Raw genomic sequence first — 15411 nt, 5'->3', positions numbered from 1 at the left:
TCATGCTCAGCTGGCTGCTGCCTTGCCCTTGCTTAACTTCAGCCACAGCTTGAGTGTTCAGCTTAGCAGGAAAGAGCCGATGACTGTCGAGGCAGATGAGCGAAGGTGGTGGTGTCTGCCCCAGGGGCCTGTGACATTGTGAGGGAGAAATGTCCTTGTGGAGAAGCTCTGGAGGCTCAGGAATTGCGCCTCTGGCTTCCAGGCAGGTTTGTTCAAGATAGTGTAAGTTGTGGCGCAACACATCCTACCCTAAACGCTTTACTTGCTTTTCTTTGAGACACAGCATAGGATTTTTTCCAAAATGAAATAATGCATCTTTGTATTTGGTTCCTGTGATCATGGCACTGTCAGCTGTCTGTAACTGTGGTGAGTTTTTTCCGTTGTCTTTGTAGCATACATTGGCATGACACAGGATTGTGCTGGAGCCACAGTGACTGTGCCTGATTCAGTGCAGTTGATCCACATGTGCTGGACAACTAAGATATGTCAAAGGCATTGCCAAAAATTTGCTTTTTTAAAAGCAGTTTTGACATCTTATGGACTTTATAGAACTATAACAGCACATAGTTCTGTTTCCTGGCCTATAATCATTTCTGGAGGCACTGAGAACCTAAGTCATCCGGTAGTCAAGTCCAAGAAAAATGTCATTAATTTAAAAAAAAAAGTTGTTCTTATGAAAGAACATAGTCCATGTTTTTTATCTTTATACCCAGAGTTCCATAAGAAACATGGTTAGTTCTCTAATATTTGAATTTGCCATTGGTAATATAATTTAGACAAACACATCCATGCTTGTGAGGGTTTGATGACACTCACAACTGTATGTTGTTCCCTTCAAAGTTATGATTCATAAACAGTTTGGTTTCATATCTAAATATTTAGACAGTGGTATGTAGCTTTCAGAATTGCATCAGAGACGGCTGTCAATGAAGTTTTACTAAAGGAGAATTTATCCTAATATACTCAGATTTTAGAAGGTGCACACTTTTTGTTCAGATACCTGCTTTAAATTCTTCCTTCAGAAGGTTGCAGAACGTGCAGATTTGACTGTGTAATAAAGAGAATTGAATGTATTAGTGGATATAGAGTGAATATTCATATATTCACTCTATTTCAGACACAAAACAAAAACCTATTTTTTTCAGTTATTTCTGATGTAAATGGTTTTTGTTTTATTTTTCTTCAGTGGTATTTGCATATGTGTAGAACTTAAAACACTAAAAATAGTTGTTTAAAAGTCTGGATTCTGCAGTTATACAATTACTTGCTGAAAATGTTCTTTCGGGTCGTTTTCAGATTATGGGTTATTCACTGGGACTATTTGTTATTCGTATTCTGTTATTAGGCTCCTAAGAGGTATAATTTCTGCTGTGTGACTAAACCACTGTAACACTCTGTGTAGGAAAAGAGCAAACAGCAAATGTCACTCAATTGGTAAAGATTTGTGCCAGAGAAGAGTAATTGATTGAATTAAATTCATTAAGCTTTCTGTCTTTGTGAACATTTTCATAAGCACTGATCGATTGCTCAGATGGTCACAAATAAAGTGACACTGAAAATCATAGCTAAATCTTTTTACTTATTTTCAGTTGAACTGACTCCGGTAGTTACTGAGCCACAATTCTGTACATCACTATTCCTCCACTTCCCTTTCCCCCATCATGACTCACCAGGCATTGATTCTCGGTAATATCAGTACTACAAAACATGCGATTTTCGACTATGTTTGTTAGACGACTACTGGTAAGTAGTAGTGTCATCGTCTGCGGCTGTACAAGAAGTATACATTTTTCAGGACCATGACATACTGTCAACAAAACAAAATCTGGCACAGAGACACTAAATACAAATGTTACCCCTTTTCAGTCATCTGTTCTGTGATATAAAGGAAGGATTGGTCTTACTTTTGTGAGTTTCTATAAAAGCTAAAGTACTGCTGCACTGTTTTTTTTGTATTTTTGTGGTTACTGTTTACTCAGATTGCCTGGGTATAAACACGCACTGTGGGTTTCTACACGATACAAGAAAAGACAGATGGCACAAAAGACATATCTGACCACTTCTCGTATAATAGATGATTTGTTTCATTCCTGTATTACAATGACAGAACAGAATTTGTTTATTTTGTACTAAAAGTTGCAATTCTCTTTTCACATTTTGGTATAAGGACTTATACAACAAAGACATGGAATCTATTTGTAGAAATAAGAGAAATTTAATTCACTTGCTTATCTTTCCTGTGCACGCAAACTCATTGTTGTGCCAGTACCCACTCACTTGAATACTCAGGTGTTTTCAAGTGTCTAGGCCATCAGTCATGCAAAGAAAGTAAATATGTATTTTCACTTAGGAGTAGGTAAGCTTATTTAATGACTAGTGCTCCTTGGGATTAAAGATTTCATGAAACTAAGTAAACAAAAACAAATTAAAAATAGATAGAGAATTATGGAATGCTACACATTTTATGCGCAACTCCTGAAACTGTTAAATGAGTGCCGTGGTTTAACCCCAGTCGGCAACTGAGCACCACGCAGCCGCTCGCTCACTCCCCTCCGGTGGGATGGGGGAGAGAATCGGAAGGGTAAAAGAGAGAAAACTCGTGGGTTGAGATAAAGACAGTTTAATAGGGAAAGCAAAAGCCGCGCCCGCAAGCAAAGCAAAACAAGGAATTCATTCACTGCTTCCCATGGGCAGGCAGGTGTTCAGCCATCCCCAGGAAAGCAGGGCTCCATCATGCATAAGGGTGACTTGGGAAGACAAACGCCATCACTCCGAATGTCTCCCTCTTCCTTCTTCTTCCCCCAGCTTTATATGCTGAGCATGACGTCATACGGTGTGGAATATCCCTTTGGGGTCAGCTGAATCATCCAAAGGTAGACAGAAGATTTGATGGAATTTTTATATGCTGATTATCTGTTCTGAGTTAATGCTTATTAAAAGAGGATTAATCTACATTCATATTTGAGGAACAGCTTATCAGAAAAAGGAATGAGACTTGGCTGGCAACATTAAAGTTTTCATTTGCGGTAGGAAAATGTGGCCTACTAGAGATAGGCAATACAGAAAGCTTTCTAAAGCTTTCTTGCCTCAGAATGTCAACTTACTATACATTCCTATTTTTCCAATTCTAACAGGCATGAAGATTAAGTTTAACCTTGTCAGATAATATTAGTAAATGGTTTGGGTACCTCCTCATATATTTAGTAAAAAGCACATGGAAAGCTCCTTAACGTATGCTGTTCTTCATACAAATATATACAATATAGTTTCCTTAAATATTTATGCATTTAAAATGCACTTTGGATTATATTTCTGCATTTTTACAGTCCTTGAAGTATAAGCTGGTGGGGATTCCTTCAAAATCTCTCTATGCAGAGGTTATTTTTTCATCTTCTTTTGAAAACCAATCTCATCCCTGCAGGTCTTCAGCCTTTCTAAGAACATATATCAGATGCAAAGAATGCTGAAAGAGCCTTTTTGCTTCCTCGGTGACAAAAAGCAAGGGAGATGGGTGGGTCAGTGATAGGGACATCCTTCCCTTCCTCCCCTTACATTGCCCCTTGAAATTGCTCTGCTTCTTTCTGAAGTGGAGACAGGATGAATAAAGCCAGCTGTCTGTGTGTTTTATTTTTACAGTGACATCTACAAGCCTGCATTGCATTAAGTATGCTCCTATTCAGGCGCTTAGACTTGTTTTGTAATTGCAGAAATCAAACTGCAGGCAAAAATGCTGACAAAACGTACGACAGGAATGATAAACATAGTGCTTGTGTTGGCAGCCTGACCATATCTTCTGTTGTTAGCTGTCTTTCCTTTCATAATATTGATGCTAAAAGAAAGGCACCTTCTCTATCCAGCCTCAGGTAGCCCATTTATGGATGGCATCAGGAATATGATTTTTTTTCTGTAACATGCTGATGACATGTCCACACTTCAAGAGGAATCTTAGCTAGCTTAGTTGATATTCCATAGCCTTTTCCACCAAGAACAGTAACTAAAATACTTTCTTGTTTATTTTCTCATGAAGATTATAACCATCCGTGCATTGGTATACAGGGTGGAGGATAAATGAAAGAACCTGTGTTCCTTCCCAGTTCCATACACATCACATGAGCCAGGCACAGTCTTCCCCAGGAAAAACAATGTCACTGCAAGTCAAGTTCTTTTTTTAATAAACTAAGCCGAACCTTTCTTCTAAAAACAGTGTTTATGTTGGGAGGGTGTAATGTTATTGAATGTAGGAAAAAAACAGGAAACAGTTACTACCACCAGGATACACAGATAGAAGAAAAAAGAGTAAATGCTGTGATACCTGTCTCTGCTCAACAAGCTCATATGCCACAGCCAATCTGCAGCAATTATGGCTCTAGCGAAGAAGTTTCGATGTCATGTCTTCTTGATAGGTTTCTCACAACGTGCCTTGGAGTTTTTTCCATACCTCACTACATGGACAATAAAATGTGTCTGGCAAACATTGCTGCAATCTCCTACTAGCTCCCCCATTTTAGCTTTGATTTATAAGGGTATGCAAGGGATATAAATACTTTGAAGACCACGAGGTTGGGTGGTTTTTTTTGCATATGACATGCATAGTTAAAATCTCACACACCTGTATGTGCTGTACAAGTGGTGACAATATTACTTTAAAATTATTTCTGGTAGATGGTAGTCTAAACAAGAACATTAATCCCAAGAAGTTTTCAGAAAGTATGTTTTACTGGAATTCCCTTAAATCTGTAAGCATCATTTATAAGGATTGTTACTGAATGCGCCTGTGTTTCTCATTTTCCTTATTTCTTGTTGCTTTGACAAATGCAGAAAATTGGAGAAATGGAGTATTAAATTTGAAGGGGAGGAGGAGAAAGGAAACAGCATTTAATGTACTTTTGACCAACATACTTTGAAACATAGCCAGGCAGTACCCACCTCTTTGCATATTCACAAATGGTATCCACAGCACTTCAGATTATTCACTTTTAAGCAATGAGTGGTACAGTCATTTGACAGCCTGTTAGAAACAACGTGAATGAAAGTAGCATCGGCTCTAAAATTAGCTGCAATGTTTTACCATGTCTTGTTTTTCAAAGCAGACTTTTATTTAATACTTCCCATGCTTGCATTTTTATTTTCTTTTCATTAATTGGTTTGATTACATCCTTTCAAAATTCAGCTATTAACCATTTTGATGTGACACATGACTGCAGTGATTTTCTGATATTGATATTAGTCTGTTCTGCAGTGAAGGGTAATTAATCACCCTACCCAAGCACTCTTCCAGCAGGGCTTCCAGAGGGGCCAGTTTTGTCCCCTTTGCTGAATGTAGACTGTGAAATTATCCTAGGAGTTAATGAAGTGACAAGGATTCTATAGGGTATCAGAAGTATTTTCCCAGTGGATTTATGTCATTGCTAATTTTTTTAATGATTACAGCATTTCTGGTGGGTGTAGTAATTTTGTCTGATTAGAATGGTGTGTAATAGAAACCTTAATCTTGAATTAGTGTAGTTTGGACTAATATTTTGAAAATCTTGCAAATACTCTGGGAGCTATAATTTAATGGTGGGAATGTCTGCCTTACAAAGGCCAATAGTCTTTCCAAACCAAGGCCTATTTTAAATTAAACTGGCCGCAGACTCTTCCATTCCTCTCTGAAATTTGAACCCTCATCTTGTCAGGGGCCTGTAAGGATGCAGGTGTCCAGGACATCGATATAATTTAATAGTCTGCCTTATCTATGCCTGACAATAAATAACGGGATATTGCCACTGAGAACCAGAGTAGTCTGTTGGCCTTGATTCAAAATATTTGCCAGTGCTTCAAAAAGGAGCATCAAATGTTGTCAATTAGCATCTCGCCAGTAATGTGGGTTTACCTATATTGCCCTGAAATGTAATCCTGTTAATAAGATAGATAAGGGACAGGCTGTTTTTTGTCAAACACCCATGAATGGAGCCATGAAAACAATTGTCTCCCTCTGAACGTATCCTTGGCATCCCCCATGGCAAGACTGGAAACACTTTCTCTTCCCAGTGATACTGGTGTATATGCATTTATGTGTGGGTGCTGGTTCTTATACTGTACTTCTAAGGGAAACAGTGCAGCTGTATGCTTTTTTTCACCCCTTCAGCTCTAATAGAGCTGCCACCTCTTCGTATTTGTCCTGGGAAATGGCATATTTGTGTGGTGACATTATATTACTGCATTACGACATGATGTTATTAACTCACTGGTGCAATGTCATTGTGTACCGAAGGAAAAGCATGCCAAGAAAACAATTTCATCACATGGCAGTCTTGCAACGCAAAGTCATATGAAGGGGCCTGTGGTAAATTCAGGCCTTTTACCCAGGCAGCTGGTTTGCCTTGCAAGCTACGGACCAAACTGATGTTAGCCAATAAGGTGCAGTGAAATCCTAAACAAATTGTAACCCTAATGTGTTTGATCCTTTTCTCTCATATTTTCTGTACTTTATTATGTGATGATGCCAAGAGGCCTCCAATCTCAGACACTGAGCAGTTTGAATTGTTACTTTGAATTATTACTAATTGATTTTTCCCTGTCTTATATGTGTGTGCGTGTGTGTGTGTGTGTTTGTTTTGTTTTCCAACCAAAACACAGTCACTTTCCAAAGAGGAGATGGAGGACTAATGAGCAATGGAAGGTATGTTTCTTTGTATAAAGGTCTTTCCGTCCTGTTTATTTTTAAAATTAGGGATCTGAAAAATGCTGTAGGTGATGCACTTGGGTAATAACTGATCATTTGGAAGATTGACAATGCTAGGAGGAGTTAAGTAGCTTACCACAAGGTTTAATGACCTATCTGTTGTGCACTTTGGAGGAATCAAGCCCAGATGTTTCATATCTCCCAGATGCCCTGAAAGAAATGCGTAGTAAATATCACAAGGAATGTGTTCATTTGTTACTGGGATGTTTATTGCATTAATTAGACATTAGCAAATGAAGTTGCTGTTGTTTAAGACTCCTTATTGGCTCCCCCTAAATTGCTGTGAGTGAACAATTACACTTAATCGATCACAAAATAAATGATTCATGGATGATGAATAGGCTGTAGATTGATAGGACTGGATTCCACAACTTTGGCTACTCAATTGAAATTGATAAAAGCTGATAACGGGCCCATATATCCTCATCTATTTTCCCTTTGCCAATATGGAGATTGTAATTAGGCCCTGGTAATAACTTCCAATCTCCCGTTTAATCAATATTTTAGCAAAAAGAGATTAGGCCTAATGAGAGTGAGTAGATGTGGCAAGAAAGCGGCTGGGTCTTCTTATTGCCGTTTCCATAGAAACCTATGTTTCTCTTAGGGATTGTGCCAGGCAGGGGTCTATAACATACAATGATCGGAGATGTTGCTCCAACTTCATGAGTGCATTAATAACCTAGAAAAGCTGCGGAACTGTGGGTGTTTTTTTGTTTTCATTTGGGGGAAGGGGGTGTCTGCAGGAAATGATTTCTTTTCCCTGTTAAACACAAACAGTCCACCTGCCTTGCTAAATTTCTGGCTGTTTGTCCTGGGGTGAGAGAGACACGGTGCCTTATGGCCTGAGTGTACCTTCTCTTTCAACACATTCACTGTTTAATACTGCTCTCAAAGCTGGGAATTACAGGGATATAAATGCCATGCAGTAGTGGCAGGTAAAGATAGCTGTGGACTTTCCATTAATCTTATTCAAACCTGGTTGCCTCTAAACCATCCAAGAGTGCTCAGAGAAAGAGTTACCAGCCTGTAGATGACAGGCGTGCATTTGGGATGCAAGGGAAGGAAGAAATAGTAGCCCAAAGTCCTGGAAATGGCTGATACGGAGCAATCAGTTTGAGCGATGGCTCCCTTGAGGTGATAATTTATCATGCAGCCCTGGTGTAGGATCCTGTGATGGTGCTGCCTAACCCCTGTTTCACACAGACAACGGAGTTCATTTGGATTCTGGCAGAATCACGACGGATGCCTAGTCCCACTTCTACTGACAAAGTTGATTTGTATATATCCTTAATTAACTGATCAACGTCTTTAAATCATCGAAGGCTACACAATTTTAATTTGAAATAAATTAACATCTTCTAAACTCTTTTTTACCTACGGTGTTAGAACAGTCATATGGTCTCTTCAATCACTATTTGTCTCACAGATATATTAATTTTTGTAAAAATATATATATATGTATGTATACCTTTTTTTTTTATTCTGCTTCAGTCGACCAGGTCTGTTGAATGCAAGTGACCCCAGTTATCCTTGGCTTGCAGACTCTTGGCCTGCCACAAGTCTGCCAGTAAACAACAGCACTAGTGGACCCAATGATCTTGGCAATTTCGGTCGTGGAGGTAGGTTTCATTTTAAGTCACCATATAGTATACAATAGGTTTCTGTTAGTTAACATCTACGATAAACACTGTGTAATATTTTTAACATTATAGTTCTTTCTATGTTTGACTCAAGATTTAATTTAAAATTGACTTTAAAATGTTCATTTTGCTTTGTCTCTTTCTACTTCTTTAAAATGAAGGTCTAGTTTGTAATTTACCCCACAGTGGTGAGACAGGGTCTGCTTATCATCTCAAAAAAGAATGTATTTGTTGCTCAAATTCATTCTCTTTTGTGTGGAGATGAGCAATCATCTGCTGTGCAGGGCAATGTAGCCAGGGATAGAGGATGTCCGTAAGAGCAGAGGAGAACTCGGGGGACGCAGGAAGGATGTTCCTTCAGCAGAAGAAGGACAGAAGAACATTGTTGCTGTCAGCTTCCCCATCCCCTTCCTCCTGAGGGACTGCTCTCAGTCTCAACCATAAAGAAGGCCTCAAAAGTCTTCAGAAACTTTCCTTCTTATTGGAGGAAAGAATACATAAAAGGAAACTATTTAGATTTTTTAGGGGTTTATTTCCATTTTGAATTGAAGGAGGCCCTTTGGGGAGATGAGGTAATGATTTATAATTATGGTGATGAATCCTTAGAGGGGTTATTTTCTTTCAAACTTTTTATTCAAATGGGAATTTCAAGATGTATGATTGGGATTTTCAAAAGTCATAATAATATTCACATCTCTGTGTTACTTCCTTGGTTTCTGTGGTGTTATAACACAGCTAGTTCTGCATAGTGGTGTTCAGAACAATACTTCCTAATGTAAATGAGTATATAAATATTTAAAAGACATAAATAAGTAAAAAAACCCAAGACAACTTTATATATAAAAAATAGATTAAAATGCAAAAAATCTATAAAACCATCAAACCGATAAATGTGAAAAGAATTCAGTTTTGAACTGTACCAGAATCTGCTTCTGAAAACCATCCTCACATCGGTTATACGTTCCCATGCAAAACTTCTTGCCTATGGTTTGACTACTGTGACTTCAAATTACAACAAAACACTCTAGATTTATTTTCCATATAAAAAAGTTGTAAAGCTCTTGTCTTACAAAAATCTTATAAAGTAAGCAAAACTTTTGATAATACTTAGAAGGCAACTGAATAACTGAATAACTTCTTTGTTGTGAATATCTTGAAAATAAAACCCTTCAGTACTTTTCCATCTTTCCATAAGCTCACATAATACAGAAAAATTACCATTTTCTTTTAGCATTTGGCTCTATACGACTGAAACTGGAAACATGTTTTAAAGCTTTTGGCGTCAATGTGGATGAGGCATAGGTCCAAATTTGTTGAAGAGATGCAACAGTTATATTTGGAATTTCAGCAGCTTAATTCCACTCATGATCTTTACAGTTGAGCTCACGCTTTTATTCTGGCTGTTTTGGGACCACTTATCCCTATCTGTTTCAGCAGTTGAGTTTGGATGCTTCTGCTTTAAAGATGGGTTAGAAGTCAGAAGTCTTTTAACGTGAATTAACTGTATAGATAGAACTTGGGCCTCTTTTGCTGGTTAAAAAGTCTGTGATAATATAAAAGGTCTGTAAGAATTTTGAAAACATTAAGGTGGCAGTCAATCACTCTGGAAACTCAGAAGCTGAGGCAGGCAGTTCTAACATTACCTTTAAGAGTGAAATCCACGTTATGTCCTAGATAGGCATTTGAGAGCAAGGCAGTGAGTGGGAAGCACAGGTTAGGTTTGGAGTCGCGTAAGGCCATGAAATGGTACTGCATCTCCTGAGGCAGCAAGAAAGAGCTTCCCTCAGGAAGTACTTCAGCACTATTTCATTTATCTCAAGAGTTACAAAACAAGTTGGATTTCGGAGAGTTTTTGGGAAAGCGTCCAGTGGGAAATGTGTGTTCATCTTTGATCTGAAATGTACAGTGGTTTTTTTGCTATGACAACTTGGTGGGAAAATCACACTTGACTTTTACTGGGTGATTATGGCACTGTGTAAAATGGCACTTTAATAGCTCTTTGAGTGCTTAGTGTATACATCTCATTGAAGTCAAAAAAGTAATCTGTGGTTGTACTGAAAATTGCCAGAATGTCTGGAGAACCTCAGCTTATTAGTAAGAATGACGGAAAATTCTTGGCTGGTGGGAAGCTATGCAACTTTCCCTTCAAGTGTGTGCAAATGTATAGTTCTCCATTTTAAAATGACTGTATGGAGATGATACCTTTTCAGTTGCCAGCAACGTGCTCTAAAAGATAGATATATGTCTGGGTACTTTAGAGATGAGCATTTTGCTAGTTTGTACTTCCGTGAGTCTGCAAAACCAACACAGACAGGTTGAGCTGGACTTACTTCATTTTATACATCAACAACAAAATTTTACTAAACTTCAATCCATTATACTTTGATGAAACCAGTTGTAGAAAGGAAAAATCTTCATATTGCAGATGAAATGCAAGGAAGGTAGGACTCCACTTGTCTCTCACATCTCATGCTGTAGTTGCACATAGATGCTTTTATGATTGTGTACTGCCCCTAGAAAGCACACTGGATGTGTGCAGATAAATAGTAATAACCTGATTTTGAAATATGACCTGTAGTTTGCATTAATTGTAAATTTTTTGCACTTAAAATTTATTGGCAGATATAAGTTAATACAATTAAGGCATTTGAAATACGTGATTGTGCCCCTTTCCCTGTTGTCTGCAAAACCAGATCATGCAGATAAACCCAAATTTAATCTCTGTTTCTGCAGTCTCTCTACTGAGCACTTGTTATTGCCATATTTAGTGTTAATATTATGTCGTTGCCCTGAGACTGCAGATGTTATAAGGGTCCATATTAAAATGTTCACTGTTGCACACATGAACGCAGTAGAAAATAGTTCTGTGGTCTAAATGTTCATCCCAGGAAAAAAAAACAACAAACCAAACAAAAAACAGTGGGAGGAGGCCATGGTATCATATCCCATTGCTGAAAAAGCCTTGAGACAGAGAGCAACTGTATTCCCTGAGGTTGCACAAAACCCACGTCTGAGTCTCGAACTGAGCCTAAACCCTTGTCTAGGTGCAAGAATAAACTTTTCTCTTTGGGGCTTACGGTCTGTGATACCTAGGATGGGTTCTGAACATCCTCACTATAAGGGTATGCATTATCTCAAGTACGATCTAACAGTTGGAATCCATATCTGCCATCTGGCTATATAAAGCAAATGGCATATAAATGATGCATTTTTCTAACAAGTAAATTCCAGAATGGATTCAACTTTTCAGAGTCTAAATAAATTGTAAAAATAATACCATTTGATATATTGACCTCTAAGAGAGCAGGAAGAGGGTTATCTGCTGAGCTGTGGTTCTCCTTGGGACATCATGCCAGTCATCATTAGATTCTTCACACTTCAGTAGTCTCAGCTTCTAAATCTAGTATTCCACCAGCAAAGGTCACTACAATGTTTAGTAAGGAGAGAGATTGCCAATTTAACTGATTAAAAGTACAAATTGCAGTGTGTGATAGGATTCAAAAGATGTAGAAAAGTCGACAGATATTTAGTTAAATATGCTGTTCTGTCTTTCAGGTAAATGTACTGGAGCATTTGAACAAGTCGTTCTCCATGTGACTGATCACTTACATCCCTTCAGAATAACAGATTTTCTTTCACATATCGGGAACAACTTGGTTTTGTCAGGTTTTTCTTTTGTTGAAAAGGAGAAATGTACTAGCTAATGTCAAAAAGAAAATTAGATAAGCTGATGCATAAAACTTCAAGGAAGTCAAGGTGTTGCCCTTAAAAAATTACTTTGAGAGCTTTGGCATCCATTTAAGAGTTTTGCTACATATTTGCTGGGAAAGTTTCCTCTGTGATTTGTAGATTCACTCCTTTCATCATTTCCCTGAAGCCCAGACAGTTTCATTGGTTCTGACATAGAGTGAACAATTGAAAACATTCTTCAGTAGAGAAATATTCCAAACTTCACTTTCACAGTTGAAGGTATGGGAAAAAAAAGATGGTTTTAGGCAGTGAGACGTGAAGGACAAGTGGCAGGCCTGTCACAGATGCTGATAGCTTGGCGATGGTTGTACATCATCTTCCCTTCGTTGGCTCATGGACCTGTCTCGGCTGAAATGCAAACGTGCAAAACGACACATTTATTTTTCATCTTAAACCTTGATACTTTCAGGCTTCCTGTGCATCAATGATTTGTTTCATTCCCCTTTTCGTTCCCCACAGATGTGCTGCCACCAGTGCCAGGGCAAGGAGATAAAACCGCTACTATGCTTTCTGATGGAGCCATTTACAGCAGCATTGACTTCACCACGAAAACTAGTTACAACAGTTCCAGCCAAATTACGCAAGCCACACCGTATGCCACCACCCAGATACTGCATTCCAACAGCATCCATGAGTTGGCTGTCGACTTACCTGATCCTCAGTGGAAAAGCTCAATTCAACAAAAAAATGACCTGATGGGATTCGGTTACTCTCTCCCAGACCAAGGCAAAGGCAACAATGGTAACTACGGCTCTTATTTTCCGGAGCCCTTGGCTTTATACTGTATCATCTATGCATGAATTGGCAAAATCTTTTTAGTATGTGAGACTCTGTTCATATTTACCGTAACTAATGCTTGCATACCTTGCATGCACGCCGAACCTCACACAATCACAAAATATATTGTTCTGCGCTTTTAATCCCTTTGTCCCGTGCTAATCACCAAGCCATCTGCCTTCCATTAGGCTAGGATAGGTATACATTCAAAAAAAAACATTAAAACTTGCTGCCCCACCACATCTGCCGTTGACTTGCTAACTGCATGTGTTGCATGTGCTTGTGCTGTCAACTAATCACACGATGCCACTGTGACCTTTGCCCTTTAACCCTTAGCCTTGCTTTACATCCCTGACTACCGCGTGGCTGAGGGATTGGCTAATAGATTGCCACACAACCAGTCACAGGATTTCAGCACCACCAGCTCCCACAACAGCTCCGAAAGGAGTGGCAGCCTCTCAGGTTGGTTCCACCGCCGTGGGTGGGTGAGGGACGGAGGGGTGTTGGTGAGCAGCTGGCCAGGGAGCTGGAAAACCTCCCAGGTGCACTTTGCGGATAGGTGTGAAGGTGCCTGCCCACTGGAACGTCAGCGAACAGCGTCACGTTGGCCTTTACTAAAAAAAAAAATGCCTTTTGCAAAACCTGTTGGGAGATAATTGGAGAATCCTCCCAACCGGTGCTTGTCGGCGCAATTGCAAACCTTGCCTTGTCACATCCTCTCCCTGACAGCACAGTTCATGGAGCAAATATATTTCCACATCAATCCTCAGTTTATAGGTCTCCCCACACTGAACTTCATGAGGAGATTAATATTTGTGTTGAGCTGTTAACAGATTCCCCACTCCCACGAGCTGTTTCTAAATGTTGTTTTTCAGTGAAGCAGCTCAGAAATAAATGTAGGGCCTCGCAAGATGACTGGGGTTTCAAAAATTGTGCCAAGTCCGCATACAAACAGAATGTAAATTTTATGTGTGTGCTGCATGTTATATTGGAAACATGACACGTTTTCATTGGATGAAAATGATTGTAGTACATGTGGTTGTGTATTATATTTAAACACACCTGTTTCTTGATTTCTTTAATTTTGCTTACTTGTTGCTTATGTTATATATATAACTGTCATTTTTTTTCAAAACTGAAAAGCCAGCAATTAAAAAGAAAGTCTGCTGTTTCACTTAACTGAACATGAGAGAGCTGAAGGGACTTAAATTTCAAATTCACACTATATCCGTAGCTTTTTGAATTTCCACTATAAGTTGGAGCAATCGTAACAGTAACAGATCAACCCTAGAAATGGCTTCTTTATGTCAATTTAAATGACTATTCAAATTAAATGTTGAGATTAGAAGCCTATAATCATTGGCCCGTAACTCAAATAGCCAAATGTGTTTGCAAGTCTTGCGTTCTCATGGGGAGTATTAGCTGACTCGAGTGAGATCGAAAAATAGGCTTATGGCATTGACAGAGAGGTATCTGGGAGCTCAGTTCATATGATACTTCAAGAACGTTCTTGTTCCTTGTATGTGAGATGTATTGGCAAATAGCTTAGGAAATCGGCTTGCTCCTCTGGCTGCATGAAAATGCAGAAATTGATATGCTGAGGTACATATGTGCCAGCTATCAGAGGGCAGTATCACACTTTAGATGTGTTGACAGCTACAGCTGCCTAAGAATTTTCTCAGAAAATACAGTTTCATTGGAAAACGCCAGTTGAACAAAAGCTGGACTTTGAACAAATATTTCAAGTGAAACATCTTTTGTGTAGTGTTTCTCAGTTTGAAATAAATTTTCTGATGACACACGGAAACTTCAGGTTAGCCAGTCTTTCTATGGCTAGGGCACTCCTGTTGTGATCACCTGGATGCCCCAATGCTCAGATGAGTGTCAGACTATTGGGCTGCAGAGTCAGTATTTTGCTCTCCCTTGCCCACTAATTATATCTTTAATACAGGCTAATTATGTCTGTAACACATAAGAAACTGGGGGAGACCTTCAAATAGTCCGATAATTAGAGCATCACTGGAGTCAGAGACCAGCTTTGATTGCGTAGTCCCCATTGGGGTGATCAGGGACTTGTTCTCTCACTTCCTTGGCTAGTACTTTAAGTACTACTTATTATTCTGACTAAGTTTTTGTCTCTCTCAAATGAATATCATGAGAAATCCTATTCCACTGTGGAATGGAAAATAGCTAAAAACTCAACTGCTTTGTGAGGCAGGGAAATTTTGTGGCTGTACTTTGCACAGCTCCCAGCTTATGTCAGTGCTATGATCATGAGCCCGACTGGCAAATATTTTTTCCAGGACCTGATTCATCTAGAGATTTAAAAAATATAATTGAATTTCAGTGTGAGGAGACACTGAAACATCAAGCATCATTGCTGTGGGGAAACAAGGCTTCAGTGCAACAGTTTTCAAACACACACCAGGCATTACGTATTAGGTGTCTGTTCCACTAGTCTGACAGTGGAGTAACTCTGCCCATGGGGACAGAAGAGAAATCTCCTGCTCAACTGTACGG

The 15411-nt window shown here is 39.0% G+C and overlaps 1 protein-coding gene across 1 annotated transcript in view; it reads left to right on the top strand.

The window, feature by feature from the left end:
- The window catches only part of ROBO2 (roundabout, axon guidance receptor, homolog 2 (Drosophila)), a 623567-nt gene that overhangs the window by 370634 nt on the left and 237522 nt on the right, over nucleotides 1-15411 (top strand). The window contains exons 19-22 of the mRNA XM_009327889.1: nucleotides 6619-6661; nucleotides 8216-8343; nucleotides 12574-12855; nucleotides 13228-13353. Of these exons, the coding sequence (XP_009326164.1) occupies nucleotides 6619-6661; nucleotides 8216-8343; nucleotides 12574-12855; nucleotides 13228-13353 (579 nt within the window). The remainder of the gene's footprint in view (nucleotides 1-6618; nucleotides 6662-8215; nucleotides 8344-12573; nucleotides 12856-13227; nucleotides 13354-15411) is intronic.

The sequence above is a fragment of the Pygoscelis adeliae genome, unplaced genomic scaffold, assembly GCF_000699105.1.
Source record: "Pygoscelis adeliae isolate BGI_AS28 unplaced genomic scaffold, ASM69910v1 Scaffold14, whole genome shotgun sequence".
NCBI classification, from domain to species: domain Eukaryota; kingdom Metazoa; phylum Chordata; class Aves; order Sphenisciformes; family Spheniscidae; genus Pygoscelis; species Pygoscelis adeliae.
This window is presented reverse-complemented; position numbering and strand designations above follow the sequence as displayed.